We start from the raw sequence: 26,214 nt of genomic DNA, 5'->3' as shown, positions 1-26,214 counted from the left end.
GCAACGCCCAGCCCGCCGCGCGCTCTCATTGGGTCCCCGAGTCTTCGGAACCTCCTCGCTCGCCGTATCCCTCTGGACGAAACCATTTTGTGGAGAGGGGGTGCGAAGCGGCGTGCTAAAAACAGCCTGGCAATGGACCGGTTCACCTGATTCGCTGCTTCTGAGCCCCGTATTACCGTCCAGAAGGTTAGTCGTTATAAGTGGTCTCGTCTGTAGGGGCAATAGAATAGTCCGGCCTGGGAGCCTATCACGTGGAAGAGAAGGATGGGTCATGTGAGAATGTCTTGAGTGAAGGGAACCGGAGTGAATCACGTGAAAGAGGCGGGGGGCTGGTGAGGTAAGTACTTGGTCACGTGGGAGACAGACCTTTCTGTTTCCGCTTCCGGTTAGCGAGCGACGCCGCCTGCTTCAGCGCTCGGTCCGGTCGGCATGGAGCGGGAGCCGGCGGGCGCTGCGGCGGCTAGTCGGAGCCCCGCGCGGAAGCGTGGCTGGGTCCGGGCGGCGAAGAAGCGGCGGCGGCCGTTGCCGCGGACGGGAGACGCCGGCGATGGGGGCGAGGAGGCCCGGCGCGCCCGGCACCTGGGGGTGCTGGCCGGGAGGCCGGCGGTGGAGCGGTGCCTGGAGGAGCTGGTGTTCGGCGACAGCCAGGGCGCCGAGGAGGAGGAGCTGCTGCAGCGGTTGCGGGGCCCGGGCAAGCAGGTGAGGCGGCGAGGGGGAGGGGAGGTAGGTGCCCGTCGGGGAGGGCGCTTGAGAGAGGAGGCGGCGATGATGGAAAAGGGGGGGGGCTGGTTTGCGGCGGAGGGAGGAGGTACGCTCCCTGTATCCCCCTTGCCTGCCCTCCCAGACCTGGGGCCCGAACAGTGATTTCCCTCCCCCGCCCCTGAATTTTCCCCAGCACCTCCCCCCCCCCCCCAAGTTTTTGTGAACTAGTTACATGACAATTGAGTGACTGTTTTGGAAATTTGAATTGAAATTGAAACCTTAATACACATTTTAAAAGCACGTACAGTATATGATAAAATGTGTACCTTAAAAAGTATAATAGATTTGAAAAGTATGAACATAGACTAGCTTCCTTATACAGCTGTTATTTTTTTATGATAAGGTCAGTCCATTCATTTCGGTGATGTTGGCCAACCTAATAATTTCAAATTATGGTTTGTAAGCAAAGTCTAAATGAGCTCTCTCTGACAGCTAGTGATGAGCTGGGGGTGAAAGGCTTCAGGACCAGATTGTATTTACATTCACACCTAATATCTAACTAGGTATCCAGCAAACAGAGCTGTGTTGCCCAAGTGATAGATTTTGGCTGGGGTTAGGTTACGAATCACTTGAATGGCGGGGGTTGGGGGGATGAAATGTTGTTGTTTATGTATGAGTAAAGGGCAGTAGAACTGTACTTAGCCTGTGCTGATTGAGGGCATCAAGGGAGAGGGTGGGGACAGGTGTTTCGCTTGATGGTCTGCCTGAGTCACAAGTACAATTTGACCTGCTCCTCTCCACTGTTTAAAGACAAAGCTCCATAGATAGTCTTTTGTTTTGTTAAGCAACCACTACAGCTGAAATCACTGATAATCAGGTCTAAGTGTTTAGACCTGCTGTGGGACAGTATTTCTGTGGAAGACATAGCCCAGTCTGCACTAGCAGTGAGGTTCCTCCACTGAGAGCTCAGCTGAAATCACCCAGAGCTGGGTGGATCCTCAAGAGACCAACTTGGAGAGGTTGCAGTGGCAAGTGGCCACAGAAGGTGATGGCGCAGGGCCATTGGCAACAGAGTGATGGAGTGAACAGTGGCACAATGAACAACAGTGGCCAGAGCGAACAGTGAGCAGCTGGAGGAACGAGCAAGGTGCCTTCTTGCCCCCCACCTTGGAGGTGAACTCACGTGAAAGCACCTCTGAACTCTGAGTCTCCACTGACCAAGGACAACAGTGGTGAGTGGGGTGCAGTGGAGGGAAAAGTGAGGGGCATGTTAAATAAACGTTTGTTAGACTATATTTTAGTGCCTTTGCTCCAGAATGTTAGATTTGTGACTGGGAATGGAAACTTTTATACATATGTTTCCTAGTAGGCCAAGACTTTTAAAATGCATTATTTGCCAAGGTTGTTATCTCACATCATTGCTATAGTGGTCATTATGTTGGGGAGTTTCTGTACTAAACTTTTATTATTATTATTATAATTAATTTTTACATAAGAGTGGCCAGACTGGGTCAGACTAATGGTCCATATAGTCCAGTATCCTGTCTTCCAACAGTGGTTAAGGCCAGGTGCTTCAGAGGGAATGAGCAGAACAGGTAATCATCAAGTGATCCATCCCCTGTTGCCCATTCCCAGCTTCTGGCAAACAGGCTAGGGACACTCCAAACATGGTGTTGCATCCCTACCCATCTTGGCTAATAGCCACTGATGGACCTATTCTCCAGGAATTTATCTAGTTCTTTTTTTAATCCTGTTATAGTTTCGGTCTTCACAGCATTCCCTGGCAAAGAGTTCCACGGGTTGACTTTGTTGTGTGAAGAAGTACTTCTTTTTGTTTTTTAAAAACCTGCTGCCTATTAATTTTATTGGGTGACTGCTAGTTCTTGTGTTATGTGAAGGATTAAATAGCATTTCCTTATTCACTTTCTTCACACAAGTCAAGATTTAAAAGACCTTTATCATATCCCCCCTTTGTCTCTTTTCTAAACTGAAAATTCCCAGTCATTTTAATCTCCTCCTGTTTCATACCTCTAATCATTTTAGTTGCCCATCTCTGTACCTTTTCTAGTTCCAATATACCTTTTTTGGGATGGGGTGACCAGATCTACACACAGTATTCAAGGTGTGCATGTACCATGGATTTATATAGAGGCAATATTATATTTTCTGTCTTATCTATCCCTTTCTTAACGATTCCCAACATTCTGTTTGCTTTGTTGACTGCCACTGCACATTGAGTGGATATTTTTAGAGAACCATCCACAATGACTCCGAGATCTTTCTTGAGTGTTAACAGCTAATTTAGACCCCATCATTTTGTATGTATAGTTGAGATTGTTTTCCAATGTGCATTACTTTTCATTATATCAACATTGAATTTCATCTGCCATTTTGTTTCCCAGTCATCCAGTTTTGTGAGATCCCTTTGTAACTCTTAGCAGTTTGCTTTGGACTTAATGATCTTGAATAGTTTTGTATCATCTGCAAATTTTGCCATCTCACCGTTTACCCATTTTTCCAGATCATTTATGAATATGTTGAACAGTAATGGTCCCAATACTGACCCTTCAGGGATACCACTATTTATCTCTCTCCATTCTGAAAACTGATAATTTATTCCTACCCTTTGTTTCCCATCTTTTTAACCAGTTACTGATCCATGAGAGGACTTCCCTCTTATCCCATGATGGCTTACTTTTGAAAAGTCAATTTTAAATTAAATACATTTTTTTTAAGAAATTATATTTTTAAAGAAATCTAGACCTGTTGTGTTTTGGTGTATTTTGCATTATCCTCATGTTAAATTTGCATTATCCTAACAAAACATTTATTTTATTCATATCTTTTATATGTTGCAGGTCAAAGTAAAAATGAATAGATAAAAAACAATACAACAATTTTTCCACTCAAAGGCCTCAAACTAACCAAGCTGAAGAACACATCAAGAATATATTAACATGTCATCTGAAGGTTCAAGTGGTGTATTTACATCCAACCAGCCCAAAGCACAAGTACAACTACCTACTGAAAAAAACAGTGTCTCCAGTTCCCGATGTTTGTCGGTCAAAGTGTTCCCATTTGTTGAAGTTACAAAAGATGGCTACTGGTGCACCTCTTGCAAAAAAGCTTACAAAGAAGGAAAGCTTTCCAATGCTATAATTGGTAAAAGTGGAGGAGCTTGGTTTGTCAGACCAATCAGCAAAGCCAATGCTGACAAACTACGTGAAAAGGCAGCAGAACACCAGGCCTCTGGACTGCATCAACATGCAGAAAGCCTTATAAGCCTACTTTGAAAGCCAATTTTAGAAGTACTTAATGAGGCTGTTAAGAATGCTGGAGACACAACATAGTTCATGCAAACAAACATGGCCGTGGCATCATACTTTCTATTTAAGCAAGAGATACCACACACTACAAACTGGAGGCCAGTGTTAAGTGCACTGTCACTTGTTCATCTTGAAGCTGAACGCTTGTTCTGAACAAGACCAGCAAATGCTCTATCTTTCTGCAAGAAACTCAACTGCCTGGCTAGACGCATATTGTGCAACAGTGAAAGACTCAACAGTTGAAAAAGTAAAGAACTCTCTCACCACATTCCAAAAATTTGCATACATGGCTGATGAATGCACCGATGCAAATGGGCATCAAGTATTAAGTCACTGTGTACGTTAACTTCATGTCAGTGGTAGGCCGTAGATGCATTTCTAGAAGTTACAGAAGACACATTGACTGCAGCTGTGACAACCCACATCTTAGAGTTAAATGCTTGTCAATTGGACCCCAAACAGATGGCTGATTGTGCATTTGATGGAGCCGCGAACTTCTCTGGAAGACATGGTGGAGCACAAGCTTTGCTCAGAGAAAAGTGTAACCCTAATCTCTCCTATACACACTGCAGAGGCCATCTACTCCAACTAGCACTAGTATGAGCTGCAGGATCTTCAAAAGACATTAAAAAGGCTATAAATGTAGTGTCTTCATTATATTCTTTTTTCAGCAAAAGTCCAAAAAGACTAAATATCTTGGAAAATATAGAAGATGCACTGGGACTGACGTTTAAATTAGCCCAATCTGGGAAAACCCGCTGGCTTTCTCATGAGCGATCCTTGGCTGTTGTCTTAATTACTCCAGCCATTATCACTGGCTTTGGAAAGCATCTACGAAGATGAGATGGATCTAAGTAGTGAGACTGATGAATTACTTTTGCTACTACGTTCAGAGAAGACTTTTGCCATTCTTTCTCTTGTAAGTCTACTGTTGAAACCACTTGGGTCATTAAACAATGCCATCCAGGCATCTGCTACAACAGTAGTAGATCCTTGTCTAGCAATAGAAGCTACATTTGGATCAATCAGAAAGCTGTCCATTGAAAAAGTACTGGAAGAAGCAAAGACTTCAGTCCAGAAGTTGACTAATGAAGGCATTTATATCGAATCCTTAAGTGAAGAGGACAAGAAGTTTAAGACAACTGAAAAAGTACACAGACTTGATTCTTAAACTACAGCAGCGACTTCTAGATTCTACTCAACCTCTACGTAGCTTTTACAGATGCCTGTCGTATAAAACACTGACAGTTGAGTGGAGTGAGGCACTACCAGCAATGAGGCTGCCTTGTGATCAGGACAGAATAGAGAATTTGAACACAGGATGGAATACCATGCAATGAATGAATGAAGATTTGACTTTGACTTTTTTTTATCATCGCTAGTGGCTCGACCCAATCTTTGAGCTATGTTTCCTGGGCTGAAAGAAGTAGGAATTCATCTCTTGCTACTCCCAGTCACAACAGCTACAGCTGAGTGTTCTTTTTCATCATTGAATAGAATTTTGTGTTCTGAAAGAAGTCGCCTTCTGCCTGATCATGTGAATGAACTAATGAGCATTCCAACTGAAGGAATGGAAGTACCGGACACATGAGAAGCCACCAAAGATGAACGCATTGCATTCAAGAAGCTCATTAACAGAGTTGTGCGAAATTATAACGAAACCAAGAAGGATGTAGATGTAGTGCTTCATAGAAGGCTTTTGTAGCCAACTTCAATTTGTGTGATAGATTTAACTCATGTTTTAAAATCAATAAAATGGTCATGCAGGCTCTGGCAGGGCATCTCTGTTCCCAAGGCTGGCTACGTTTTCCGCATGCATGGAGTAAGTGCGTTGCAGTCCCTGTCCCCAGCACGGGCACAAATAGCAATGTGTATGGCGAGGCACTGCTTAGGAGAGCAAAGACACAGCAGAACCCTGTGAGCATGCACCCTAGGTGCCCACTCAGCAACCCCCTCCACTACACTGCTATTGGTAGTGGTGTAGTGTCCTGCTGCCTCCCCCTGCTAGAACCTTTCACTGCCATGCTACACACTGCACTGTGGACACAGCCAACTTTTCACTGCAATGCATATCCATATGTGCTGCTGTCAACCTAGACCAGGCGTGAGCTTTCAACTGAAGTATGGAGGGGAGGGGACAGGGGAGCCCTTACTAGAATGGCATAGGGAACTGTCTAAATCTCTCTAAATTTATATGATTTATTTTCCTGATCAGTTTTAAATATAGCGTAAAACTGCTTCAGGTTGTAGTGGCTATTGCTGCAGGCATTTGGATGTAGTGAACATGTGTTTAGAGGCAGAAACAGTTCCCAGATCTAGTGGGGAGTTGCCCTTTATTCCCATGGTGCACAGGGCATTAAGAGTAAAAGAATATAGGAATAGCTTGTTTAAAGGTGCATCTTATTACATTTCTGGAACCTGTTGATTTAGGCCAGTGGTTCTTAACCTGGGGTGCACGTAGCCCCTGTGGGTGCGAGATACTTTCTGGGCATGCGAGACATGCCAGATTTTTTAGAAGGTAAATAATTGAAAACACAAATTAAGCACAGGCACCTAAGTACGACTTTGTTTCATTGAACCTATGTATTAACATTATACATTTTTTAATGATTACTGTAATATACAAACAAAAAATATATCTAGGTTTAAAGAACTGATCTACTTCCACAATTTTTGATAAGGGGTCCAAGAACATATTTTGAGAACCAAAGGGGGTGCAGGCTGCAGTAAAGGTTAAGAACCCCTGGTTTAGGCTAATCTATCAATAGCAAAAGGCAGGTGGCTTTTATTTTATTATGTATTTTCTAGTATAAATAAACTGTTTTCTAAACTTTCACCTTTAATGAGAAATAGTGGGGAATGGACTGTGGGAGGGGTGGTAGGTGCCCGTCCCGTTCCCATCAGGGAGGGCACTTGTGGGAGGTGATAGATAAATATCAGGGAGAGGGGGCTAGTTTGCTGTGGAGGAAGGAACTATGCTCTCCATATCCACCTTGGCTACCCACACAGCCTTCCAACACTGGAAGAGTGGTGGTTTTACTGTTCTTGATTTTTCTCCCCATGTGGAGAACTGTATTAAAACTTCTACTGTTTAAAGTTGTTATATTTGACCAATGTTTTTGACCAAATGATATTGTTTTTTTTAAGCTTGATGTAGTCACGGGAAATCTTCTAAGAGAGGACTCCAGTGACTCAGAAGTGGAGAATGAAGCAAAAGATAATTTTCCTCCATCTAAAAAACCAGCATGGGTGGATGATGAAGATGAAGCCGAGGAAATGTGAGTTAAGCTCCTAAGGTTGTAATCCTAGAAACGGGGAAATAGAGGTATTGACTTTAAGACTTGGTAGAAATACAGAGTTTGCTATTTTAAATGGCTGCTTCTTGAAGATTTAAAGAAAATAAGGACTGTTAATACACTTTCTTCAAAGCTTTAACATATAGAATATGTCTGTTTCCTAGAGTTGACATGACCCATCGTTATCGGAAAGACATGATGAAAAGTGATGCAGAGAAGAAGCTTACCAAAAAAAATCTTCAAAAGAGACTTCAAGAACAGTACGAATTGTTAATTGATTGTTAACATAATTTTGCTGCTAATTTTAGTAACATGAGATGAGATGTGTTGTGGTCAAGTCAGTTTCCCCCTATTACGAGCAATTAAGATGCCCTTTTCTCCTTTTGACCAAGGAATTCAGGCAAATAACTTCAATTCATTAAAGCTAGGGTGCCCAACAGCATCAACCATGTTGTTTGGACTTAACAAATAACCAGTAAAATGAAAAAAACTACGTTCTTAGCTTGTAATTGTGTTGTTTGTGTCCTTGGAGCAGACAGTCTCGTTTCTGTTTCCTTACAATTATTTAACATGGTAGAGCAGATAATATACAAATTTAGGCTTCGTAAAATCTGTCATATGTAAGTAGATATGTTGCTTCATCAATCCAATGCATCCAGTCCTACAGGGGGAACGTTAGCTGTCTTTGTGTGCAACAGAGCAATTAGGAATAAGAAAGAGAGACTAATAAATCAATTCAGATTGCAATTTAGGCAGGAAAAAGTGCATTGTTTAATAAAGACTTGAATTGTGAACCAAACAGAGGTATTATGCAAATAGCATAATATTTATGTGCCTTTATTATTGCACATTTGTGTATATTACCTTACATTTAAGGACCCTTTTTGTACACATGTGAACTTAGCTATATAGGCAAGTCTTTGTATAAATTGAATTTTACATAAATGGCTAAGTATTTTGCTCAGATTGAAAATCATCACTGCCCTACTCAAGCATTAGAAAACCTTATTAAGAAAACTAGATTTCCCTCATTTTTTTTGAGGGAGAGAACATTTTATATATGTATGTCATATGGTTTAGGTTGTTCACAGATTTTTATGTAGTGAATTCAGTTAACGGAAGCTGGAGTAGAAAAGATCTGTTAAAAACAGCAAAGGAAGATTGTGGCTGCTGTATCTAAGTGAGGTGATGAGATTGTTGGGAGGGTGTTTTAATGTCTCCCTATTACTGTGTTAAAAATTGCTGAAAATTTTTGGCAGCATGATATACAGGTTATTAAGAAAGAATGGGCATATGAAAGTTCTCTTTTTCTTTTAGATTTCAGCGAACTATGGGAGGAGTGCCTTTCTGGGCCCAGAAAGACAAGAAGAAAGCCAGAAAAAGTGAAAATGATGGTAAATTTATTTAAATACATTAGGAAAGTGTTCAGTTCTTTCAACATGTTCCTTTATTTTGTGTGACCTCTTAGAGATTCATTCATTGCCTGGCATTTTTCCTGTTCTAATTGTATACTGGATACCTGCTGCTTTGTGCTCTCTCTGTGCTTTTGCTTATGCAGAGAACACACAAGATAATTTTAAAGAACATCTATGTGGGGATTCAGGAACAAATTGTACATTCAATAAGCCGTTTTAAATCTGTTTTAATTAGAGGACAGTGACGAAGATGATGAGCTGCTCTGCAAGACGGGCAATTTTGTGTCTGCATCAGAGACTTTACCGAGAGGCATTTTACAGGTAAAACTACCCTCTCATTTCCTTCAAAGTGTTTCAATATAGTTACTGTTGATATATGTGTACATAGTTTATAACACAAGAAGTGCTATTCTGCTGCTTGGGCAGCAGTGTTTGCCAGTGGTTCTGTGGATGGCTTACTGCAGGGTTTCTCAAACTCTTGAAAGCTGAAATCCTCCCACTCCCTCTCCAAGAAATATGAAGCCAGTTAGTCAGGGTTGCAAGTCTGTCATGTGGTGTTAAAGACCTACTTATCTCAATTATTACATCTATACCCCCTGGCTCATCCTCAGTAGTCTTCTCTTCCCTCCCACTACCTTGGGAGACACTGGTATAGGTCTTCATAATATTTCTCCTCCTTTCTTACATGCTTTGAGCAGTGGAGTACCCTAAAGTCAACATTAATTATTATTGGCGTCTTATTTTTTTACACATTGAAATAAATGAGGCATTCCACCCCTCAGAGGTGTTTCAGAGTCTCTGCAAGCTCTTCAGTCAGTACTCTTGTTTCACACTTTGAATGTTTTCTTTGTAATTATAATAGCTAGAAACTTATTTTTTTAATTGAAATTGAGCCTCTGCAGAAAAATTCAGATTTCTATACCCCCAGTCCTCTGAGGCCCCCTGTGTGATCCACTCCATGTTGGGAAACACCCTCTTACTGAAACAAGTAGTCTGCTTCAGATTATTATATTATTCCAGATTAGCAGACTGCCAATTTTTAAATCGTAGTAAACTGGGTAAACTATTTTCTGATTATTTTTTTTTTTAAAAAAGTGTGATGCATTTTGCTATTGTATTAATAGAAGAACTTATCTCTACCACTGGGGCTATTGTTCACTGTTGTGCTATGTTTAAGTTTGACATTCCTTTGTGGCTTTCAAAAGTTGAGGTGGAGGAAAAGCAAAATTAGACTTAAAATGGAAGGTCAGTTGAAACCTTATTTACAGCTACTCCATAGTGTGCTATGGATGACACTCTTTAATGCACAAAAATATGAAAAGTAACTTCAGAATACCTTTTACTCTAATGTCTGAAGTAGGTGATATTCTAAAGTTTATGCAGAATGTTTACAAGGTTAACCCAAGGTCCCTCCTGCACGTCTGTACTCTACAAGATCAGTGAAGCTGAAATCCCTTTAAGCCCTGTTTCCATGAGTGGAGTGGAGGAGGGACATGCAGTTGGATAGGGAACTAATGACTGCATTTAAATCACATTGGTCTGGTCTTTTTCTAGATGAAAAATTGCTTGGACGCTAATAATGAACGTCCTTCTGATGCTAAACTGAGAACTGTGCAGTTCCATCCTTCTGCACAAGTAGTTATGACTGCTGGACTAGATCGGTCTATATCACTGTTTCAGGTGAGCAGCTTGTGTTGAATTTGTAAAATGAACAATGAGGTTGTGGATCACTTTTTTCATGTGCTTCTAAAGTGTTGGCTATATTAAATATAAAAAGTTTTATTATGCCAAAAATAGCTTTAGATAGGATTGTTGCTGGGATCACCTCTCCATGTGTCGCCATAGGAATTATGGTTGGCTGAGTTGTTTGGCTGGAGTTGGGGTGGGATATTCTTAATTGAGGGCCTCTATCTGTAAACTGTTCTCACCTGTGATCTGTTGTACTTTGGCCACATCCGAAATATGTGAAATTTGTTTTCATCAGGCTGCATAATTTGAAGGTTTCTTTTGGATTGAATGGAGTGATCTGTGTTTTTTTTTTTTTTCAGCTGGTATTGACTACACATTCTTGATTCTTGTACTTGCCTACAGAAATATATCTGAAAGGCACATTACAAATGAATGTATGAAGAGCAAAAACAACTTTTTTTTCTGTCTTCTTGAAGGTGGATGGTAAAACTAATCCAAAGATACAGAGCATACATCTGGAAAGCTTTCCAGTCTATAAGGCTCATTTCAGTGCTGATGGAGAACAAGTTATAGCTACTGGTACACACAGTAAACTGTTCTATGTGTATGACATGATGAGTGGAAATATTATTCCTGTTCAACAAATAAGAGGTGAGGTTTTATTGCGATGTTCAATGCTTTTTAAGGTCTACAATTACAAACCTTTTGAAAGAAAAAGTAAAATGCTTAATGGTACCAGTCCAGATTTACTATAGATCTCAGTCACTTCTGAATGTAGTAAGTATATACACATGTTGCAATACTTGAAAAAAATCTCATTGACTCTCTGATATGTCAATATTCTAAGGAGGCTCTCTGCCAAAATCTTATTTTTAAGCCTGAACTCTTTTAGAGAATATTCTGTTAAAATAAAACTTGAACACAAATCTCTCTAGAATCTGAACTCTTAAAAGGTTGGCTATCAGTTGTGTTATGCTTAGGCCAGATAGAATATGAAACTTGACAAAATATTTAAAGCTTATCAGCCAGCCCGATCTTGTTAATTGAAGAGACAGCTCATCCATATAAGAGAAGAGTGTTAAACAGGTGCCTTTATGAGATACACACTTTTCACAGTGAAGCTGTACGATACACAAAGTGATAAACTCATTGGTGTAAATTAAAATTCTGAAAGTTTTACTTTTTTTCTTCAAGGAATGCAAGAGAAATTTATCAGAAGGTTTGAAGTATCTCCAGATGGATCGTTCCTGCTGCTTACTGGGACCTCAGGTTATCTTCATTTGTTGGCAATGAAGGTAGCTGTTTTGTTTGTCATTAACTGGGGCTCTCAACCCCTGGGGTATGTTGTCATGGAATGAAGGAGTTGTGATTATCCAGTTCATATTGCTAAGTGGGTATGCTAGGGGGAGCAAGGGGTTGTCCACCACAGAAAAGGCTAAGAACAGCTAATCTAAAATATCTGTAGCTCTTTGGAAGCCGTTAACTCTTGCATCTGCTTAATTTTGAAAATACTTCTGTACTTTAAATGAAGGGGCTTTACCACACTAAATAAGGTGCACCATTTTTATGATGATATAACTGTTGCTTTAAAAAAAGGGTTGTATGTGGCAGAGTTTTTTCTTAAAACAGTTTTGTTAATGGTTAGTAGTGGAACTGGATAACTCATGACACTGGTGATGGATATGAAATTTTTCAACTCTGTTTGAAGTCCCATCCATCTGGTAGTGATAGACTGATTTGCAATTTCTTAGTGGGAAAACAGTATTCATGCCAAAAATCACTACCTCAATGGCCCTAATTTTGGCAGAGGTACCTAAAAGTGAGCAGGTAATGAAGACTGAACTATACTGTCCATTGCAGTAACCTGTACTATATGAGGCACATTAGTGGGGCTATGGATAAATTTACACTGCTGTTTTGCTCTGAAGATTTCTAGACATTTTCATTCACATTCACGTTTCATCCAGCTCTTGTATTCACATTAAAACACCAATGCACTTTTTTGAGGAGAAGCACAAAAAATACCCACGTAAAACATTGTAAATAACAATGTTTGTGTCAGAAAAATGGGAGTATCGAGCTATTTCAGGTGTTCATGGATTTTAATGTCTTCCTGTTGTGTTCATAATTGTCCTGACACATTTTCACTTCACTTGAATCTTGCATAGAATACTATATGTTAAACAACAAACTTCAAGAGAAAACCTGGATTTGTGCTGGAAATAGCCCAACTTGATTATCATACACATTGTAAGGAGAGTGATCACTTTAGATAAGCTATTACCAGCAGGAGAGTGGGGTGGGGGGAGGTATTTTTTCATGCTTTGTGTGTATAAAAAGACCTTTTACACTTTCCACAGTATGTATCCAATGAAGTGAGCTGTAGCTCACGAAAGCTTATGCTCAAATTGGTTAGTCTCTAAGGTGCCACAAGTACTCGTTTTCTTTTTGCGAATACAGACTAACACGGCTGTTACTCTGAAACTTCATATTGTATTTGGAGCAAGCTAAAAACACACAAAGGAGATGAAATAGCCTGTCAAAAATGAGTAGGCTGTGCATAGGTTTAAATACTTAATATAAGTTAATGTGTTCATGTTTTAAGCAATATTAACACTTTTTTATGGTATCACAAAACAGAAGAAAAGAGATTGTCCTTTTCCTCTTTATAGGTGTCCTCCCTGCCCTTGAATACCTGACAGTCAAGAGTGATTACTTTGCCCTTTTGTAGGAGCAAGTTTTGGGAGAGACAGCAGCAGAGAACAATAGTCTTGAACTTATCTGAAAGCATTTAAAGTTACCTGTTTCAGGAGGGAATGTTTTCTAATGGATTTGGAAGCTACCTTTTTAAAATCAGCTTACTTTTAATTCACAAAATGCAGTAGACCCAGTTGTATTCTCCAGTTGAATACTTACAAACAGTTCTGTTGTATTCTTGTATAATTGTGTGTAGTGCATTATGATGGGAATCAGAAAAGGTCCTCAATATCATTCATATATTGCCTGTGAGGAAAATATTTATGGAGAGAAATTTGCCTCAAATTAAATCTGGAATCATTGGTTAGATGCAATTGCACAAAATAAACTACTTTTATTAATGTTCCCTGTGGCCCTGATCTGCAACTGTTTCTATGCAGAGGGACCCATGTTCCTGTGAAGAGCAAGAGCAGGATTGGAGCCTGAGTTTGTAAAACCCAAGTCCTGCTAGATGCAGCAGGAATCAGATATTCTTTGATATACTTATTCTGATAATTAAATACTAGGGTTGGTGGGTGGGAATTCAGGCAATATTTGACTTCCACAAGTGACAAAGATCTGATTTCTCTTGGTCTTCTGAATAATTGTTACTCTTTGTTCTCCTAGACAAAGGAGCTGATTGGCAGTATGAAAATAAATGGAAAGGCTGTTGCGTCAGCATTCTCTCCAGATAGCAGCAAAATTTACACAAATTCTAGTAAGTCATTTGTGTTTTCTTAACATTAATTTCAGATTCAATCACTTTGAAAACTAAAGTTTATGGATTTTATTTGTAGTTGATTAGGCTCTTAAAGTAGCATTTGGAAATGATACCCTTAAGCTTCAGACTCCATGTACCTCTCTAAATATGTATATAAACTCTAATTTACTTTTGGGCATATACTGTCATCCGTCACTGACGTCCAAAAAAGATTAAGGGATTGTTGAATACAGGGTAAAATAGCAAGAAGGCAAATGAAAGGAAATTAGTTTGATGGTGAGCAGAATAGAAGGATGAACAAGGATTATGTCCAAAATGCTTGACAGTCATTACTACTTATAGTTTAGCAAAACTAGGTTTTTCGTATCCTGTTGAAGTTGCTTTTAAAGAAAAATCATTATAGGTGAATGCTTGCATTATACTCTGTAATATTTAATGGGAATACTTTACTGGCCTGAATTGACACACTTGCTAATACAAATTTGACCACCATGAAAATTCTTTACTATTCCTACTTTGGAAGTTATGGCACTTAAGAGGGAAAGAGAGATACTAGTGAAATTTACAATATTCAGCAGTGTTTACCCTTTTTGAAACCCTCTAACAAGAAGTTGGTATATTCAGCTTTCTCCTCTCCTGCTTTGAATCAAAAAGCTGCTCATTATTTCTGGTTGAGGATTTTATATCTTCCCTCTTTACTTATCTGCTGTCTGATGTTATGTTGCTGTTGGCTGTGTCGATTAGAACACAAAACCAAGTGCACTGTACACTACATATCGAAGACTGAATTCTGGTCAAAACGCTGACATTCCTCAATTGTGGACAAACTGAGAAGCTGAAAGCAAGGTGACACACATAGGAAAAAAAATTAGCAACAATTTAGAAGAAAACCATGCATGTTAACTTATACATCCTAGCTGTACCAACAGCCTTTCTGTACTGGTATGGCATGTTGAAGCATCTGACTATCCTTGCTTTTTGTACTCTTATCCCTTCAAGGTGATCTTGCCTTTCCCTCAGAAGGAGGATTTCTGTTAGTTTAATTTAAAAGCTTATTCAGGCCCCTGAAGTTGCCCTGTGGCAGGGTCTTTTGCTGTGTTTTGACTGTTACGTAACACTTGGGTGGAGAATACAGACTCACATGGCTTAATGTTGTGGGGACTTGCATTTAAAACAATACTTTAATATTAGGTAAATCTAGTACATACCAAATGGGAATGACAGTGGCCTGTAATTCTGACTAGATATGTTTTTACTGGTATCTATGTAGACGCATGCCTTTTTTTGTACCAAAAATAGCATAAATAGAAGTGAATTGCCATATTAGGCTAAGTTAGTTTCACATGTTAACTCCTTTATCTTTATTCAAGAATGTACAAACAATTGATTTGCAAGTATGAAATTTGAAAGTCAGCCTGTCTGTTAGTTTGTTTCCCAAGTGTGGGGGCACCCCTCCCCCTTGGCTTTTCCTACTATTCTGACGAACTTGGAGACCATAGATATTTCTAGACATGCATGGTTCAGATTTCTCTAAAGTAGATCTTAAAAGTAAATTTTGATCGTGCCCAATTTTTTCATGGTTATGTAATTGCTACTAGGTTTTATACAGTAGAATTCATTAACAGTTACTTTTCCTTTGCTCATAATTAGACGAGGGTGAAGTTTTCATTTGGGATGTGAAAAGTAGGCGCTGTCTAAACAGGTTCACTGATGAAGGCTGCTTGCATGGAACATGTCTTGCTGTATCAAAAAATGGCCAGTACGTGGCATGTGGGTAAGTGATGATAAACCAAGGATTTTAAAGTTTTTCAATGTCCTGTTTTTTCCTCAGTCATTTTGGTGCTCTTGGATAAACTGTTCACAATGTGGTAAGTAAAGGAACAGGAGGTGAGACTAGATTTAGACTGTCTACACTGCAGACGCTGCTGTAAGGTCTCCCATGTAGCCACTCTATGCTGGCGGGAGAAAGCTCTTCCGCTGGCATAATTAAACCACCCTTAACAAGCGGTGGTAACTATCTTGGGGGGAAGAGCATCTCTCACTGACCAAGCACTGTCTATATTGGTGCTTTTTTCTGTGAAACTTTTGTCAGTCAGAGGTGTGTTTTTTGTTGTTTTTTTTTTCCATACCCATGACTGACGAAAGGGCCAGGGTAGACATAGCCTGAGTTTTAGGTGGGGAGCTGCATGGACTTAGTTCTTTCTCATGAACACCTAACAATTGTGTTCCATAGGTGTCCATAGTACTGTAATATTACCAAATCTCTCCATTTTCCTTCCATTCAAGTCATGTAGCTGTAGGTGAATTGTGATCTGTTAACAAAGATTCTAGTATAGGGATTTTTTCTAAATGCCAGTAACGTTTCACTCTTTCCTGCATATTTTTACTAGTGCAGCCACTGTTAACGTGGTCCAACTACAGAGCTGTTAAAATGCAAACTGGATTCCTGTGACCACTTCATGTTGATAAATGTCAGCTCAAGGTTTTTTCCTCCTCAATCTCGTCCCAATTCTCTCCTTTCTCTAACAGTTAACTCCTTGTTTGGACTTCTTTTTTTTTTTTAAATATAGCACGGATTTGTAAGGAGGCACATCGATTTGAAAACTGCACTAATAAAAATTGAGTATTTGCTAAGATGTTTTGAAAAACAAGATGGGGAAAAATGTTTGCTGGTACTTCTTGTGTGGTCAGGTTCACTGCTTCCATAATCAGTCTACCCTTGCTTTAAAAAGATCCTTAGGTAAAATTTTAACAGGGGAGCAGAAAAAACATTATAAAATATTTTTAAAGGAATTTGAAAAAGACATACTATTTAAAGCCTGGTACATCAAACTGGAATCTGATTGAAATAATGATTTCAGAGTTTAAAATTTTTTTTTTTAAATACAGACTTTCCTGTAGTCTCTTAATTCCCCAGTCCAGCAACTGGGGTCGGTCTTTGTTGCTGAGAACCTACTTTTCGTTGGTTTTTAAAGAAGTTGAAAGATTCTAGATCCCTATACTTAGTAAGGTGAAAATATTCTGTATCTTGTCTGCATAAATTTCTAAAACTGCAGATTATTCAGTTTGTCTCCTTTTTGTATACTATTTGAAATACTGAGTTTTTTAATAGACGTAATTTGGGTTTTAATCATTGTTCCTTACTATATCCATTTTAGTGGAGTGCACTCTTCAGCACAGAACTTCTGAGTTTTTCTTGCATCTTTTTATAACTGTTCAGAGGGCTTAATTCTAAGACCATACCGAATACAAAAATGGAATTCATTCTGTCTTTTTAATTGATGTAACCTTCAGACTGTTTGCGGCTTTGTTACATACAGCTGCAGTGTTAAAGACTCAGGATTAGAACTGCATTTGTTTAACTTGAACAAACATAATATGTGACACTTACCAAAGCATCTGGAGTAGGATATGATTCTTTGCCGAAAACCCTTTTTTTAAACTAGATTATACGTAGAGGTAATGACCAGTTGATATTATTTGACCATGGTTTGATTCATCTTGAAGAGAATCACTGGCTTGGTGATAAGATTATTTCAATAAATGTAGGTTGAACAAGGTGACTTTCCATGAGGAGGAAATCAATGGGTTTCAGTACCTAGAATACTAGTAACAGTTTTGTATTCTGTATGGAACTGTTGTGGGTCAGACCTGAATACTGTAGTCACAGAAAGGGACCATTAGAATTGCAAGATTCAAAAAAGAACTAGATAAGTTCATGGAGGATAGGTCCATCAATGGTTATTAGCCAGGATGGGCATGGATGGTGTCCCTAGCCTTTGTTTGCCACAAGCTGGGAATGAGCAACGGGATCAATCACTTGATGATTACCTGTTCTCTTCACTCTCTCTGGGGTACCTGGCATTGGCCACTTTCAGAAAACAGGATACTGAGCTAGATGGACCTTTGGTCTGACCCCGTATGGACATTCTTAATTCTCCAGATGTGATCTAAACCTGAACACACACCCTTTAAATCAGTAACTAGAAAATAATTTATAATATTTGTCAGTTGTATGTGTGACAGGTTGGGTCACAGAGACCCCCTTAAGACTGCCACCTGATGTGCTGAGACTACCTCTGAACCCGTTTTCCCTGGCAGCTTGGGACTTCAGTACCCTGTCTTGTTGAACCAGACATGCTAGCCTGCTGCGAACACAGACCCAGGTCTGAAGCAGATCCCCCAAAAGCAGCAGACTTAACTGAAAACAGCTAGAGAAGTGCTCCTGTTTCCAGCACCCAGATACCCAGTTCCTAATGGGGTCTAAACCCAAATAAATTGTTTTTACTCTGTATAAAGCTTATGCAGGGTAAACTCATATATTGTTCACCCTCTGTAACACTAATAGAGAGAAGTATAGCTGTTTGGTCCCCCAGGTATTAATTACTTGCTCTGGGTTAATTAATAAGTAAAAAGTGATTTTTATTAAATATAAAAAGTAGGATTTATGTGGTTCCAAGCAATAACAGACAGAATACAGTAAATTGCCAAGTAAAATAAAACAAACACGTAAGTGTAAGCTTAATACAGTAGGAAACTAAATGCAGGTAAATTTCACCCTCAGAGATGTTCCAATAAGCTTCTTTCACAGGCTAGACTCCTTCCTAGTCTGGGTCCAGCAATCACTCAACCCCCATAGTTACTGTCCTTTGTTCCAGTTTCTTTTGGGCATCTCTTTGGGGTGGAGAGGTTATCTTTTGAGCCAGCTGAAGACAAAACGGAGGGGTTTCCAGGGCCTTTTATATTCTCTCACTTGTGGGCAGAAACTCCTTTGTTCTTCTGTGAGCAAAATCACAGCAACAAGATGGAGTCCGTAGCCACCTGGTCAAGTCACATGTCTATGGATGATTGAGCTTTTTGCAGACCAATGCCCTTGTTTACATTTTTGTTTGAAAGTTCCCAGGAAAGCTCAGATGTGGATTGGCATCTCCCAAAATCCATTGTCAGTTAAGTGTTTCTTGATGGGGCACTTACTGAGAATAGTCCTTTCTCAAGAAGCTGACCAAATGCTTCACTAAGGATACTTAGAATCAAACAAGAACATTGCCAATATTCATAACTTCAAATACAAAAATGATACATACAGACAGCATAATCATAACCAGCAAACTACAACCTTTCCATAGACACCCCACTTGGCCGCCTCTGTACAACACCTGGTGCAACCATAGGACCCTGGTTGAAACAATGATCTGTATGGTCACAATTCCTGTCAATAACATCACACCCTCCTCCTGAGCTTAGTGTCAGAGACATGAACACTGTCCATGGCGGAGGCAGTACATGTAAAATCACTGTTTGTCTCCGGTCACACACCTTCTTCCCAGTTCCTGTCGATGTCACAGTATGACACATCTTTGTTAGCCTGCTCCAGATGAGACTTTCTAAACAGAATAAGTGTCTAGAATTGTGACATGTAAAGTGAGTAACCATTTCGAAACTAGTAGTTCAGAATGTTCATTCTTCATTCTGTAGTCTGACCTCAGAACTTAGAATTGAACTAGGGACCTCCACAGCTTGAACTAAGGACCCAGGCTCACATTTGAGAGTTAATGCTTTGTTTAGCTATTACTGTGGATATTAGTAAATATTCAGTTGGGGCGGGGGGAAAGGTTTAGGTTTACTTGAATGGTATATGTAGATATGAAACTGCTTCTGATATAATCTAAAATTTAATGTCACAAACTGAGAAAATGTTTCTTTTCCACCTGGTCTTTTTGAGTAGACTATCAGTTATTTTCCCCCCCTCTCTCTTTCTTTCTCCAGCTCCTGTTCAGGAGTTGTGAATGTGTATACCCATGATGTTTGCCTCAGAGAAACCAATCCTAAACCAGTTAAAGCCATAATGAACTTGGTTACAGCTGCTACGTCTCTGACCTTCAATCCCACCACAGAAATTTTGGCAGTGGCCTCCAGTGCAGCGGATGATGCAGTCAAGCTGGTAAGTCAAGCCTTTGTTCTTTTCAGTGAAGGTTTGCTGTGATGCAAATACCCAAATTGAACAGGATAATGGCACAGGGAAGTGCTTTTATTAACAGTGGTATACCCCTGTGCCAGCCTCCTTCTGCTATCTGATACTAGGTCTATGGAACAAACACCCTAAACTTTTCATTTTTCTTTGTACAGTTGTTGTGCCATGGGGCCTTACTCCCAGTTTCCTGTGCACTGTGCAAATACATAACTTAAAGATGGTCTCTTCCTTGAAGAGCCTAACCTAACCTTGATATCTGGTTCACTCCAGTGCCTTCAGGAAACTTTCTTTCCTTTTTGATCAGCTGTACTTGGTTGACAATCTGAACACCAAGGGTAACCGTCTGCTAAGTACATTATAGTTATTCAGACTTCTTTACTGGCATTTCAATGCAGCCTTTAGTTGTAGCAGTCTCTTCATTATGGATTTTCTTCTCTAGCTCTTTGAGGTTTTTGGTTCTTCCTTTGTCCTTTTTCTCTGTAGCCAGTGATAGAGCTGTCCGTTGATTAAAAATTGCTTTTTAAAATAGGATTTACCACACTTAGAAAAAATAAAATGGAATTGAATTAAGCAGTATCCAATGATTAATTGGAAGATACAATAACACACCCCTACATACAGTCCTCATGTTCTCGTAATTCCTCAGCAGCTGGGAGGGTTGAACTGAATTCTTGAGAACTTAGTGCAGCTTCTGACTGGCATGAAGATAAGGCTGGTAAAGTAAAGCTCAGCTACCTTCCTTTCTCCATGCTGCTATTATCTGTTTTAGGCAAATAGGGTGGTACTAATGTACATGTTCTTAACTGTAGTAGTTTGAGATGCTACTGAAATCAGCATAAATTCAAATTGAAAGATGTAGTTTGGTCTGTTGGTTTTGGTTCTGCATATCAGAGATCCTCCATAGTAAATCTGAGGCAAGACTACATGATTTGTATTCATTAGACTAGTACTGTGGTAGCAGTCAAATCACATTAATGCTTAATGGAGCTAAACCTGTTATTTCTAATGAAAAGAAACCAGACATAGTGTCATTAAAATGCTTGACTGGAAGAAAATTAGAGGTTAGCTGACTGGTCTCAGTGTATAAAATGACTTAAAACTGTTCTATTATCACATAACAAAGCTATGAAAGATAATCCCAAGATAATGACATGCACTACACTGATGAGAGAAGAATCAGTATAATTTAAATGCATGTATCTAGTGATGTTGAGGTGAAAATACTGTAGAAGTATTGGCCCATTAAATCTATGAAGAAGTGTATTAGGGATAAGTGAGCACCCAAAATACCTTTTTTAATCTATTTCAAATACAGAAAACGTTTGCTGTTGTGACAAGATGATACCTTGAATTAGTACCTGAGCTGTCAGGGCCTGTTTAGGATTAGTTCTAGACTAGATATATGTTAATCCTCAAAACAAGGAGAAGCTTCTGAAGTCAAGACAAATTGAAAACGATTCTATCAATTAAAAAATATGAACTCAGATTGGGTGGGGTAAAAAGTGGGAGAAGATCTTCAGAAATAGATGCTAATGCTTTATTAACCAGGCTTTCTGTTTGGTACAATAGGCCTTAAAGATGGAAAGAAAGAGGAAATAATATATTGTCTCATTTTCTGTCCAGTTTATAAAGACTTCAGCTGAGGTAAATTTTTGAGGCATTTCTGAGGCATGCCTGTCCTTATTTTGGTACCAGACCACCTTGCCACAGACTACATCCACAGAAAGGGCTATTTTTCTATGGTTATGCAAATGCTGGTGGATCACCAGGGATGCTTCACTGATGTGTTGAGTAGTCAGGAAGGGTGCATGATACTCACTTCTTTAAGAACACAGGACTATTCAGAAAGGTACAAGCAGGGGCTTCCTTTCCCGACTAGCTGATTCAAGGGTGCTGGAACAATTTGTACAGTGGGAGGTACTGAGAGCCATTGAACCAAACTGTAAACCCTGTACATTGTAGAAACCTCTTTAAGCCAGGGAGAACCAATACCCCTAGTTCCAGCACCTGTGAGCAGATTACCTTTGGCAATGTTGAAATGCCAGTAGGGGTTCTCGGGGTATTGTCTACCCCTTACACTCCAGGCTCATTAAGCCGTACGCTGGCCACAACAGCCCAGAGGAAAGATTTAACTTCCAGCTCAGCAGGTGCACAATGATGATTGAATGTGCTTTCGGTAGATTGAAGAGGCACTGGCATTTGTTCACTCACAAGATTGAATCTCTGAGAAAATATCCCAATTTTTATAACTGCTTGATGTGTCCTTTGTGATACCTGTGAAGCAGAGGGGTAGTGTGAGAGGGGAAATGGCTGCTGGTAGCCTCCAGGTTGAGTAACCATCCTATGTAGTCCTAAGACATCTGATTGATTAAATTTGAAGCCTTTCATTCAGTTACTGGAAGGCAGGCAGAAGGATCACTTTTTTTTTTTTTCATCTTCCTAATCCACAGCCTTGGAGTTGATGTTGGATCCTTGTTAATCTAACTTTTCCCAAGCCTCTTACAATACAGGCAGTCATTTGAGGATTTATCTCCTCAATTTCCCAAGCTACAGCAGAATGAAATTGAGCTAATTTCTTGTTTGTTTTACTGCTGCCTCCTTGTTCCCATCAGCCGGCAGACTTGGGAGGACAATAGCATAGAATATCACTTAACCTTCAACATGTGATTCTCTTTCTCTTCCTGAGCATACAAGCTAGAATAATATTGTAACTTCAATAATAAAAGCTTAGGTTCTGTACAGGCTGATGGCACTTGCTAAGTAATACTTCTTGTCTACCACATGGAAATGGATTTTTCCCAGCCCTATTGTGTACTTTTTAGTATTTAGCGTTACGGAACAGTAACAATTATTTGGCTTTCATTTCAACAGTGCTAAGGTTTCAACATTTTAGTGAATCAGCTTTTAGCAAAGAAATACCTCTATATGAAACTCTTTTTTAAAGGGCTACTTTCTTAAGGTTGAGTCAACTGAATATTGATGCTTTATTATGGGCTTTAAATGTACCTTAAGTGTTAAATCATTTGAGTTGCTGAATAATGTTAAATTAGTTAATAGTAACAAACTCTACAGTCATCTCCAAAATATTAGTCCTTTGTCCTGGTGCTAGGAATCATTTTGAAGTAAGCATTATTCATTTTTTCTCAAAATAAACTCAATGTGCAAAAAAGGATGCCCTGGAAATGTAATGCTGGTATTAAAATGAAATATACCCCTCTGAAAATAGTTGTTTAAAGTGGATACATTGAGGTATCCTGTTCACTTCTTAAACTTTTATAATTTTTTTTTTTACTGCATGGCTTCTGGAAACTTACAATCATTTTTCAGAGTAGTAGCCGTGTTAGTCTGTATTCGCAAAAAGAAAAGGAGTACTAGTGGCACCTTAGAGACTAACCAATTTCATGAAGTTGATAGATTTCCACTCCATACGGCTAAATGCAGTGACTTGCATAATGACAGGTTAGTCTCTAAGGTGCCACTCATACTCCTTTTTAGTCATTTTTGGTTTTGTTTTTTACCCAGTTATAATTGATAACTATATCTTTCTCTTAATAGGTACACATTCCTTCACTTACTGTATTCTCAAACTTCCCAGTGTTCAGAAGAAAGCTCATTTATCTTGCTCAGTCGATGGACTTCTCTCCCAGAAGTGGGTTTTTTTCCATAGGAAACAACAAAGGCAAAGCTTTGTTGTATAGGTGTGTATTAAATCAATTTTTTTGTTTTAAGGACACTTTACTGTATTTAAGGAGGGGAATAGATGGCTACGGAGACTGGTATGGTAAGGATAGTCTTTGATCTCTAGGGCACTACCTCAAATTGGAGACTCAAGTTAATTAGCTTTTATGCAATGTATGAAGTATATACTGTGCTTGACAAAACATAAGACACATTGCAAGTTCTAAAGAGCAAATCTTGTCACTTCAATTGACGATGAAATGGGGTTTAGTCCACATATTAGTCAAATGTCCATACCAAAAATAGTCCTAGTTGTTTCAGCAGAGGCCAAGGATTGAACAAGGCATAGATTGAATTGTTCTAACCTTTATTTGAGATACAAGTTTAAAAACCCCTGTCTATTTAAAGCTTACTAACTAGAGATTAAAAATCTCACAATATAAATTAGCCTTGATGCAGGTTGACAAGTGTTGTGTTGGGGGCGGTTATGAGGATAAGGCTTACAACAGTAAGACTGCAAAAAAAGATAGTTAATGTGTGCATCTTGTCACTTCCTCCTTTAATATGAATTTGGGAACAGCATATCTGTATTGATTCTTCATGTGCATATCTTCCCTGAGCTGTTAACATTTGAAGAATATACTTTGTACAGTCCCACAAACTAGCCTGATATATGATCTTGTAACAAGGCTCTCTGTAGTAAAATATACTCTAGGGGAAATGTTTGGGATTATACATGAGAATACCGAGTGTTTCCAGACACCGTAATAATGAAAGTTGTCTGTCTCCTACAATGAGGAGGAGACAGACAGCTTGTAAGGTGGTTTAGTTTAAGTGCTTAACTTTTTGTTTCAGGTTGAAACATTATTCGGATTTCTAAGAAGAGAGACGGTATGAGGCAAGTTTCTTTGAATCACAAAAATGTAAGTCATTTTGGGTCAGCTATTAATAGCATAATTCTGGGGAAACATAAGTTTTGATCTTGCTCCTCTTCCCTTGATTAAAACTTCACTTTGGTGTGTTTGGGGGGAAAATTTGGGAGGCATTTCATATTTCTTACCTTTTTTAAAAAAAAAAAAAAATCTTCAGGTTGTGTGTAGTACAAGTTAGCATGATTTGCATGTACTTGAGGCAGAATTTAATGACTGTTCAAGGAACAAACTGTTGCCAAGCAGGCTCCAATCTCTGCTGCTCTGCTAATGAATCTCTCTAGTCAACATACTACCCCTTTAGTCATTAATTTTTTGTCACCTTTCTTACAAATAAGACCCTGCTCTATATACTGTAAATACACCTCTACCTCGATATAACGCAGTCCTCGAGAGACACAAAAAATCTCACCGCGTTATAGGTGAGGCTGCGTTATATCAAACTTGTTTTGGCCCCCCTCCAGTTGTTCCCTGACTGCCCCCTCTAGGGACTCCAGCCCCCTGACAGGCACTCACCGGCAGCGGCAGAAAGCAGAGCAAGGTGGCCCCAGCCCGCTCCGCTCTGCCATCTCACAGTCGCGGCGCTCTGCTTCCCGCTGCTGCTGGTGAGTGCAGAGTGGTTGGGGAAAGGACACTCTCTGCACTAACCAGCAGCAGGAAGTGGAGCGATGCAGCCCCAGCCTGCTCTGCTTTCCTTGCCCCAGCCCCAGTTGTGTCGCTGGGTGCGGGGGGTTGGGGAAAGGTCCCACACTCACCTGTTGCGGGAAGTGGAGCGCCACAGCTGGAAGCGGGCTGGGGCCAGGCTGCTCCGCTTCAGCTGCTGCCAGTGAGTGTGGGGAGATCCTTCCTCCAAGCCCCCTCTCCCAAGCGACACGGCAGGGGCCAGGGCGAGGGAAGCGGAGAGGGCTGCTCCCGGCCTCCCGCTAATCCCTCGGGCCACTCTGGGACTGCGAGGCCCCCAAAAGTGCCCCCCCACAGCTCCTGCCTCCCAGACCCTCTGGGGGGGGAGCCCCTGACTGCCCCCAAGACTCTCTGCCCCTTATCCAACCCCCCAGCCCGGCACCCTTAACATGTTGCTCAGAGCAGGGTATCGGAGCTTTACCGTGTTGTATGCAAACCCGTGTTATATCGGGTCGCGTTCTGTCTGGGTAGAGGTGTATTGTAAATATTCTGGCCTCAATATTATCAAACAATAGAATAGTTACACTGCAGGCTTCAGTGTGGAGATGCATAAATCGGTTTACAGTTGCCATATATTGATTTAGCATGATTTGATAACTGACTGATTTAGGTGTCCAAAAAAAGGTTTAATTTAGACAGTGTCTGTGTGGTATTTATGCCATTTAACCTGTGTATCTAAAAGAGGTACAATACAATCTCATCACATTTCGTTACACGTCGGCTGGGTGGCTTCCACCAGTAACCCAGTACTGTAGATCACTTAACCCAAATGCCTGGAACAGTGCAAACTGGGAACAATGGCACTGACTTTATATGTAAACGTCAAACAAATATTCACTTTCTCTGGTGTCTAACGTTTTCCAGATACTAATGTATTCCTCTGTACTGTTTTCTCCCCAGATGCTGTAATCTTCAGTTACAAGTATACGGATTTCAAAAAACAGCACAAACTGCTGATCTTTAAAATACTTTTGTATTTTTTATGAAAGTGCCAATGTTGTGCTTGTTTGGTGGCTTTTGTGAGTATTGTGTTGCTTAATAAAAGCACCTGATAACATGTTTCCGGACAA

At 40.0% G+C, this 26,214-nt stretch overlaps 2 protein-coding genes across 3 annotated transcripts in view; one reads left to right on the top strand and one right to left on the bottom strand.

The window, feature by feature from the left end:
* Positions 1-291, bottom strand: part of MBTD1 (mbt domain containing 1) — a 55,942-nt gene extending 55,651 nt beyond the window's left edge. Inside the window, exon 1 of the mRNA XM_073310302.2 lies at positions 147-291. The gene's annotated coding sequence lies outside the window, so the exon portion shown is untranslated. The remainder of the gene's footprint in view (positions 1-146) is intronic.
* Positions 56-26,214, top strand: UTP18 (UTP18 small subunit processome component). Of its 2 annotated transcripts, none has more exons than XM_073310306.2 (15): positions 56-186; positions 391-699; positions 7,176-7,306; positions 7,489-7,584; positions 8,642-8,718; positions 8,975-9,060; positions 10,294-10,419; positions 10,905-11,079; positions 11,623-11,723; positions 13,792-13,882; positions 15,536-15,659; positions 19,652-19,826; positions 23,412-23,554; positions 24,390-24,457; positions 26,045-26,214. In XM_073310306.2, exons 2-14 carry the CDS (start codon positions 430-432, stop codon positions 24,412-24,414), a joined length of 1,620 nt encoding a protein of 539 aa, XP_073166407.1. In that variant the 5' UTR covers positions 56-186; positions 391-429; the 3' UTR covers positions 24,415-24,457; positions 26,045-26,214. The 2 variants fall into 2 exon arrangements, with proteins under 2 accessions (XP_073166407.1, XP_073166408.1); XM_073310307.2 differs by lacking the exons at positions 56-186; positions 391-699 and adding exons at positions 1,601-1,934; positions 3,561-5,850.

Source organism: Lepidochelys kempii, chromosome 14 (genome assembly GCF_965140285.1).
Source record: "Lepidochelys kempii isolate rLepKem1 chromosome 14, rLepKem1.hap1, whole genome shotgun sequence".
In the NCBI taxonomy this organism is placed as follows: Eukaryota; Metazoa; Chordata; order Testudines; family Cheloniidae; genus Lepidochelys; species Lepidochelys kempii.
The sequence above is the reverse complement of the archived record's forward strand: the minus strand, read 5'-3'. Positions and strand labels throughout refer to the sequence as shown.